The sequence below is a fragment of the Haliotis rubra genome, unplaced genomic scaffold (assembly GCF_003918875.1).
Source record: "Haliotis rubra isolate DU_JTF1 unplaced genomic scaffold, ASM391887v1 Scf275, whole genome shotgun sequence".
In the NCBI taxonomy this organism is placed as follows: domain Eukaryota; kingdom Metazoa; phylum Mollusca; class Gastropoda; order Lepetellida; family Haliotidae; genus Haliotis; species Haliotis rubra.
In genome coordinates, this window is record NW_025766836.1 from 247,501 (window position 1) to 256,385 (window position 8,885).

General features: G+C 40.1%; 1 protein-coding gene across 1 annotated transcript in view; it reads left to right on the forward strand.

Annotated features, from left to right (window-relative positions):
- LOC124280826 (E3 ubiquitin-protein ligase DTX4-like) overlaps window positions 1–8,885 on the forward strand; it is a 28,331-nt gene that overhangs the window by 16,767 nt on the left and 2,679 nt on the right. Inside the window, exons 5-7 of the mRNA XM_046716806.1 lie at window positions 5,635–5,696; window positions 7,267–7,413; window positions 8,699–8,860. Of these exons, the coding sequence (XP_046572762.1) occupies window positions 5,635–5,696; window positions 7,267–7,413; window positions 8,699–8,860 (371 nt within the window). The remainder of the gene's footprint in view (window positions 1–5,634; window positions 5,697–7,266; window positions 7,414–8,698; window positions 8,861–8,885) is intronic.

Here is an 8,885-nt window from a genome sequence, read left to right on the forward strand (position 1 = left end):
TTAGAAATACATATCAAGCTTTCATGCACTTCAACAATACAGTTATCTGTGCAGTGTTCTTTAGGCGAGACAGAATCCTGTGATCATGGGTTTGAATTCTCAGATTCTGAATCCAGGCATTTCAGCTCCATATCCCCTCCTTGTTTGTTTGATCAAAGTTGTAAACATGTAAGACGTGCATGACTTTGTGTTTTGCTCTCACATGAAGCAGACATCGGAAATACTGTTCAAAGCAAAACCAATTCATTGATATAAGCTGACATTGTTGCTCACTCAATGGTACAATGACCAGCACACAGAACCCATGCCATAATAATAATTGATAATAATAATAATAATTCACTTGTATAGCGCCTGGTATCCATCTGTCTAGTTGCTCACTGGCGCATATGTAGGAGTCAGTAGAGTGAAAGGGGAAAATTGTTTAATATTGTAAGCAGTTCTGAACAGAAAAGTTTTGATTAGGCTTTCAAAAGAGGATTCACAGATGGTGGCTTTGAGTTCTGGTGGTAAAGAATTCCATAATTGAGGTGCAACAGTGGAGAAGGCTCTGCTACCCATTTTGCTTGTGGATACTGGTTGGGTCAATAGGAACTGATCAGAGGAGCGTACAGGTCTTGATGGCTTGTAGATATTGATGAGCTGTATAAGGTAGAAAAGGCGGTTGTCCATGTAGAGGGATCGACGAGTCAGTAACAGGATGTTATAGGAGATACGCTGTTGAACTGGCAACCAATGGAGAGATTACAGAACTGGAGTGATGTGTTCGGTGTGTCGCTTGTGTGTAATCAATCTTGCAGCAGAATTTTGTACTCTTTGCAGATGTGATAATATCTTTTTAGGGAGGTTGACAAGAAGAGAGTTGCTGTAGTCGAGGCAGCTGATGATAAGAGCTTGCACAAGAAGTTTGATGGTGTCCAAGGTCATGAGATATCTGATTTTTCCAATATTGTGCATATGGAAATAGCAGCTTCTGCACACAGAGCTGACATGCTCTTCCATGGTCATGGTTGACTGGAAAATAACTCCAAGATTTCTGGCCTTTGGGGTGTCACTGACAGAACATGCTCCAACATTAATAGAAGGCTTAGACTTCAGTTTTGCAAGCTGATGGCGAGTGCCCAGTGTTAGGAACTCTGTTTTCTCATCGTTGAGTTTCAGGTAGTTAGAACTCATCCATGACCGGATATCTACAAGGCAGGCTTCAACTGTTTTGATGGCATTTCCTACAGCAGCTGGGGCAATTGAGAGGTACAGGGGTGAAAACAACCCATTGCCCGACATCCCAGTCCAGTTGTTTTTTTTTCTGTCGGGCAAGCAAATTCCTATATCACGCTGTACCGGTGTCCAGTTGACTTTCCAATGTTAATTATGTTGTTGGTTGTCGTCAGCATAAAGATGGAAGTGCAGTGAATGGGTCCTGATGATCTGACCAAGAGGCAGGATATATACACTGAATAGCAGTGGACCCAGAACAGATCCCTGTGGGACGCCATACTCGACGTTGTGTGTCTGGGATAATGTCTCACCAATCCTGACTGTGTACGATCTGACAAGTAAGATTGAATCGACAAGAGAGATGTTCCTGAGATACCCAAATTCTCAAGTCTTTGAAACAGAACACCATGGTCGATAGTGTCGAATGCTAATGAAAGATCAAGCAAGACGAACAACGTTATTTGTTTCCTGTCCATAGCTTCTAAGACGTCATTGTAGACACGCGGACCAAAGCTGTGTCAGTGCTGTGGCTAGTCTTGTATGCTGACTGGAAAGATTCCTGAAGATTATGTTCCACAAGGTGTGTTTTAATCCTAGAAGCAGCAGCCTGTTCAAGACACTTTGAGAGAAATGGGAGGTTCGAGACTGGCCGATAGTTTTTCAGGATATTAGTGTCAAGACTTGATATCTTGAGAATTGGTATGACATGAGCGTGTTTGAAGGCGGATGGAACACTGCCTGTGTCCAGTGACATATTGATGATGTCAAGGTAGCACGGCGCCAAAGCATCACTAGTCGCTTTCGCAAGCCATGTAGGGATAGTGTCCAGAGGAGAAGACTTTGATGGAGAATCTTTAATGATCCGACGAACCTCAGCCAAAGAAGCTGGTGTTAAGTGTTTCAGTGGCTTACCCTGAAACGTCTGTTCAAATTCATGAAGTATCGTTGTATTTGGCTGGATGTTGGCTCTAACGTTTTTGATTTTGTCACTGAAGAAAGATGCAAACCTGTTGGCAAGTTCAAGTTCATCTGTGTTAGAAGGGAGCTTCTGTTCGTGGGAACCGTGTAGAAGTTTACCAAAAAGAGTGTGCAGCTCCTTATAGATGTGCTAATTATGAGTTATAGTGTTTTGGACAAACGCTGCCTTTGCTGAAGCTAGCGAGGAATCCAATTCATTACAAGCTTGTTTATACAGTTGCCGATGCACTTCAAGTTTGCTTTTCCTCACGACTTTTTCCGCTTTACGACAATGAATTTTCTTTACCCTGACATCATCATTGTACCACTGAGTATTTGGCCTAACAACAAAAGTTCTTTTTTCCTTAGGTACATGTTTTTCAAGTATGTTGGTAAGAGAAGTTTCAAGTCGTGAGACTTTTAATTCGACATCACCCACAGTGCAGTAATCAATATTAATTGTTATGTCCACGGAGAACTCATTATGTTCCTGGTTTTCCTGTAGGTGGCAGATTTAAGATGATGGCCAGGTTTGCAGGTGTTGAGAGTACAGTTTATAGTAAAGTGATCAGAGATAAACCTGTTAGTTACATCAATGACTTGGAGGAAGGTATAAGAATCACGGGTTATGATGAGGTCCAGAGTATGACCACATCTGTGAGTGGGTTCTGTAACCAGTTGGCGAAGATTGTACAATGTAAGCAGCTCTTTAAAACGCTGTGCATGGGAATTTGGATCCACATCAACCTGAATATTGAAATCGCCAAGAATTACTAGATGACCTTCATCTGTCGTAACTTGTTCCAAAACATCAGAGAACTCATTGAGGAAGTCATCAAATGTGACCTTATGTTTTCTTGATATTGGAGGGCGATAAATACAAATCATCCGCACAAAGTCATTCATCAGATTGAAAGTTGAATAAAATCAAAGGTTTTCCTTGACTTGATGTCAATAAGGTTAGATTTGAGAGAGCTTTTAAAAAGTACTGCAACACCTCCTCCACTCCCGACGAGTCTGTTTGCCTGTAAGATGTCATACCCTTCCGGAAGAAGCTCAGCCAATACAGACTGATCACGATCTTTGAGACATGTCTCTGTCAGCACAAAAATGTCATAATCGTGCTCAAGTATTTGGGCCATGCAAAGTAAGTGACTTGTTTCGGACAGATTGTGCATTTAGGAAGGAGAGGTTAAAAGTTTGTTGTTTAGAATTTCCACTGTAGTTTTCTTTGGCAGTGGGTTTAGGATAACGTAAGCACTTACCTCCTCTTGATCCATGCTTAGAACAACACACATTGGCAATTCCGAGTTGTTTGAGATGTTTCCATAGTCCTGGTTGAATATATCTCGTGGTATTTAGTTTGAACACCTTACGCTCTCCACATGTATAGGTGTGATAAGGTAAGCCGTCAGTGGCCACACTGGCCATTGTTTCACAACAATAGGCAAGTCCCTGGCTGGTGAGTGATCCCAAGCTGGCTTCAAAATTTCTCCACACAACAATGCAGGAAACCACCAAAGTAAATCCAAATATCCTTTTCTTCAGAATTGAAAGAGATCAATGGAATTTGGTCATGATTTGCAGCATATCATGCTGCACATGCTGTTCAAATTTTGTGGTTATATGATACCAAGAAACCTGACAATTTGTTGAAAATGTGAGAGCCTCAAACACTGCTGCTAGCCTGCACGGGCTTGGACAATCTTCCATGTTGGATGACTGATATTATAACTGATGACTGATATTAATTTTTTTTTGAAAGAACCAAAGGGATATAAATCATCATGTACATCCACTTTTAATTTGGGGGTAACCATGCAGTGTTTCCACTGGGTTTTTTTAACAGCCGGTCACCGTGTCCGACGACCTCCTGGCACAAAATCTGCCCGTCACAAAATATGATAAAAACAGACGATGAAATTGAATAAAAGAATTTATTCACCAATTACAGCTTTCTCTTTTTCTTTCTAAACAATCGGATAGCATCATGGTTGTCCATGACATCAGTAATTATAGTGACGTTTCGAGGCTTCAAATACATTGATCATTTCCAAATAACTGTCCCAAATTTACCAATCCCATTGCGCGTAGCATAATGGATTTAGAAGGAAACCTCATCTCACACGAAAATCATAAGTGATTGATTCTATTATTATAGTATTAGGCTCTGTCCGTACGTACGTACGGAATTGGAATATCTTAAGAACCGTTGACTGAATTCTTTTCATATTTGGTACCTAGGTTCATCACAGTAAAAGAAAGGTCCCAGTCAGGTTTGGTGACCTTGACCTTCATTTCAAGGTCACAAGGGGACTTTAACGTTTTACCCTTGTCAGCGAGATATCTCAAGAATTGTTGACTGGATTTTCTTCATATTCAACACCAAGCTTTATCTAGGGAAGGCCCAGGGCCCAGTCATTTTTGGTGACCTTCACCTAATTTTCAAGGTCATGGTGACACTCTGAAGATTTCACTATGTTAAGCTGCATGTTAAGCTTGTCAGCGAGATACCTCAAGAACCGTTCACTGGATTTTCTTCATATTCAACATCAAGCTTTATCGAGGGAAGGCGCAGGGCCCAGCCGATTTTGGTGACCTTCACTTAATTTTCAAGGTCACGGTGACACTGAAGATTTCAGCATGTTAACCTGCATGTAAAGATTGTCTGCAAGATATCTCAAGAACCATTCACTGGATTTTCTTCATTTTTGTCACCAAGCTTCATCTAGGGAAGGTGCAAGTTCCAGTCGATTTTGGTGACCTTCACATAATTTTCAAGGTCATGGCGCACTTTGAAGATTTCAGCATCTTCATATTTGGATTTTCTTCATATTGGACACCAAGCTTCATCTAGGGAAGGTGCAAGTTCCAGTCGATTTTGGTGACCTTCACATAATTTTCAAGGTAAAGGCAACACTTTGAAGATTTCAGCATCTTAAACTGCATGTTAAGATTGTCAGCGAGATATCTCAAGAACAGTTCTCTGGATTTTCATCATAGATTTTCAAGACTTCCCTTGAATGTTTTTCAATAAGGAATTTCTTTATTACTCATTTTGCATATTTCATACACTAAGACATTACTTTTTAAGTTTGATTTGATAATTTGCGGCGGGGGATTATGTCACCTTAGTGACAATGCTTGTTAGAGGATTATTTTAGCGATTTTATTTTAATTTTGGTAACATTTTAAGTAGGACAAAATGTAGTTTTGGTACTTAACCGGACACAGTGACCGATAGCCTCCAAATCTATCCGTCCTGGGCAATTTTTACCAGCCAAAATCCGGAATATACTGGTGAACGGAAACACTGCCATGGTAATTGTAAAGTCTGAACGTGTATGAGAATTGTTAATTATTTGTACTGTGTTTTAACTAAAGTCAACAAATTTGCAGTTTGCATCCCTGATTCTGTTTAGTTTTCAAGTTTATTGTTTATGTGTTGCTGTTTTCCAGCCAAGACAGCAGATGAGGTGCTGAAACGATATCTCAAGGTGGAACCCAAACCCCCGAATGAGGTAAATACAGCTTGTCTTCATAACTTCAATACCTTGTATTAAGCAAATCAGGACACAACATAGTCATTGTATTCAATCATTCTCTTGTTGACCTGACAGAAAGTCATGTGTGATTGTGTTGTGACCAGGCCCCGATTTCTCAAAACAAACTTAAGTCTGACTTTTGACTTAAGTTCAAAGTTTTACTCAAATTTGAGAAAATGCATTTCCCAGAATGAACTGAAATCGATATTGAACTCAAACATAGCAGACAACTTGAGTTTGGCGAATAGAATACTTAAGTATTTTGGGCTTTTTTATTAAAAAAATGCAGCTGAGTTCAAAATTCAGCTGTTTCAAATTGTCAAACTCAGTTTGAAATTTGAGTAAAAACTTAAGTTTGTTTCGAGAAATCGGGGCCTGTTTGTGCAGCATCTGTTGTGCATAGATTATTCAGTCGTTAAGTGAGTGAGTTAGTTTAGGTTTTTGTCGCACTCAGCAATATTCCAGCTATATGGCGGCCAGTTGTTAAGATAGCAGCAGGGAAGCGTAATGGTTAAAGCGTCAGCTCGTCGATTCCCCACATGGGTACAATGTTTGAAGCCCATTTCTGGTGTCCCACGCCGTGATATTGCTGGAATGTTGCTAAAAACGGCGTTTAACCTTACTCACTCTCTCACACGTGAACATCCTTTCAGAAATCATCAGACCAATGAGTAGACATGAACATCACATGGGTGTTCCCACTAATGCCGAAAGTTGTTCATGAGCTGTATATCCCATTTTCAAAATGGTGGCCACACCAGCCATAATGAAAGGAAACTATTTATGACCAATTATAGACGATCATAAATTCGTTCGAAGGCATATTGTTTGTAACCTTAAAATGACTTTGCATTTTGATCATATCATTCAATTTTGGTGTTAGTTTTCATTCCTTAGTATTCATGCTGAAAATATTTCAGTATCAGTTTAATGGCAGGCATTGCTGATTTAGAAAAAAGCACAAGAGATAAAAATTAGGTCTTCAGCAACCCATGCTTGTCATAGGAGGTGGCTAACGGGATCGGAAGGTCAGGCTCGATGACTTGGTTGACCCATGTCATCATATCCCAATTGTATAGATCAATGCTCATGCTGTTGATCATTGGATTGTCTGGTCCAGATTCAAATATTTACAGACCGCCGCCATATAGCTGGAACATTGGTAAGTGCGTTGTTAAACACCAAACCAAACAAAAGCCGGGATTGGGTGGCGAGGCCTACTATCTGACTTGACAAGTATCAGAGTAACTCAGTAGCATAGATGAATGCAAATTATGTCAATCACCGTATTGTCTGGTTCAGACGAGGTTATTTAGAGATTGCCATCATATAGCTGGAATATTGCTGAGTGTGGCGTAAAATAGGAAACAAACCAGATACCGATGTATAGTCTCTAAAACCAACAATAGAATGATGTTGGTGATGGCTCTCATATTCTGTTTGTATCTGTTATTCAAGTGATTGTTTCAATATTCCAAGAATGTTGTATATGCTGCTGCTGATTAATTATTCCGTTGAGTCTGGTAATCAAGTTTCTCTATTGAAGGACTGTTGTATCTGCTATGATGCCCTGCATGAAGAGTCGACCTATGGAAGCACTGGAGATGAGGACCACCAGGTTGTCGCCCTTGTCAAGTGTACGCACATGTTCCATCGCATGTGTCTTAATGCTATGTACGATAGTGGTCACAAGGTGAGTTGTCTCCCTTTGGAATTCATATCTGTCCCAGTCAGTAAGGGAGTTCCAGGTTAGGGTAGAACTCATGTAACCAGAATGAATCAGTGACAAGGTTGATTTTGCACAGCACAGCCTGATAGTGGTTTATGATATCAGTCTAATCAAGATTTGATTTATATTATGTCACATAAGTGGTAGGGTGAAACGGTATGCTCTTACCGAGGTACAGTTTGTATTGCAGTACAAGGCTTTCGGTTCAGTATAGCTGGTATGTTGCAGGGGGCTGCGGGGTAGCCTAGTGGTTAAAGTGTTCGCTCATCACACTGGAGACCCAGGTTCAATTCCCCACATGAGTACAATGTGTGAAACCCATTTCTGGTGTCCCTTACCGTGATATTGCTGGAATATTGCTAAAAGAGGAGTAAAACTAAACTCACTCTCACTGGTATAGGAGTGTCGTTTGAAAGAACAAATAATAATATTGTACTTGTTTGGAAAATACATCTGTTGAAAGCATGTGAAAGGTGAGTGATGTCAGCTGGAAGTGAATGTGTCTAGGGTATTTTACCTTTTGAACTTACGACGGATGGTGGTACTACAGAATATTTCAGGATAGCTGGTAGTAGTGGTGTTCCAATTATAGAAAATAATCAAAACTCGATCGAAAGGATTAAAAATAATTATCAGTTGTAAAAAACATATTTTTGATTAATCAGAATTTTGTTGTTTTAGTATAAGACACTTGAATGAAGTAAACTAACCATTAAATTTGATGAATATTCACGATAAAACATGCGGTCAACAGTGTAAAGATATGTGCATTGTAAAATTTTAACCAGTTATATTGTTTAGTTACAATTCCAGTGTCTTTCTTCCAGCCATGCATTTCATTACATGACAGTATTAGTTATGAAAAAAACATTAATTAGAATAAAACTGGGGGAAAACCCTTAAAATTGGTGATTACATTAGAAATGTATATATTTCCATTATTATCGATAATTGTTCACCACAAGTCCTCCGATAATCGATAGTGCATTTGGTTTCCGATTCCCAACACTAGCTAGTACGTAGATTTTTTATAATCTCTGTCATAATTTGTACATGTAGATTTATCTATCAGGGGCGGTGGGGTAGCCTAGTGGTTAAAGTATTTGCTCGTCACGCCGAAGACCCAAGTTCGAGTCCCCACAATATTACTAAAGGTGGCGTAAAACCATACTCACTCACTCATTTGTGTATCATGTTATTCAATGCATGAGTAACATGTCATTTTACTCTTTCTACTCTCACTTTGCAGGATGGCAGTATTCAGTGTCCTACGTGCAAGACAATCTATGGTGAACGCCTTGGAAACTGTCCCCCTGGGGAGATGGAGTTCCACCCGATCCCTCACTCCCTCCCCGGCCACCCTGACTGTCAGGCCATCAGAGTTGTGTACACTGTCAACCCAGGTCTACAGGTGAGTCTACCTCTCTCTCTCCCTC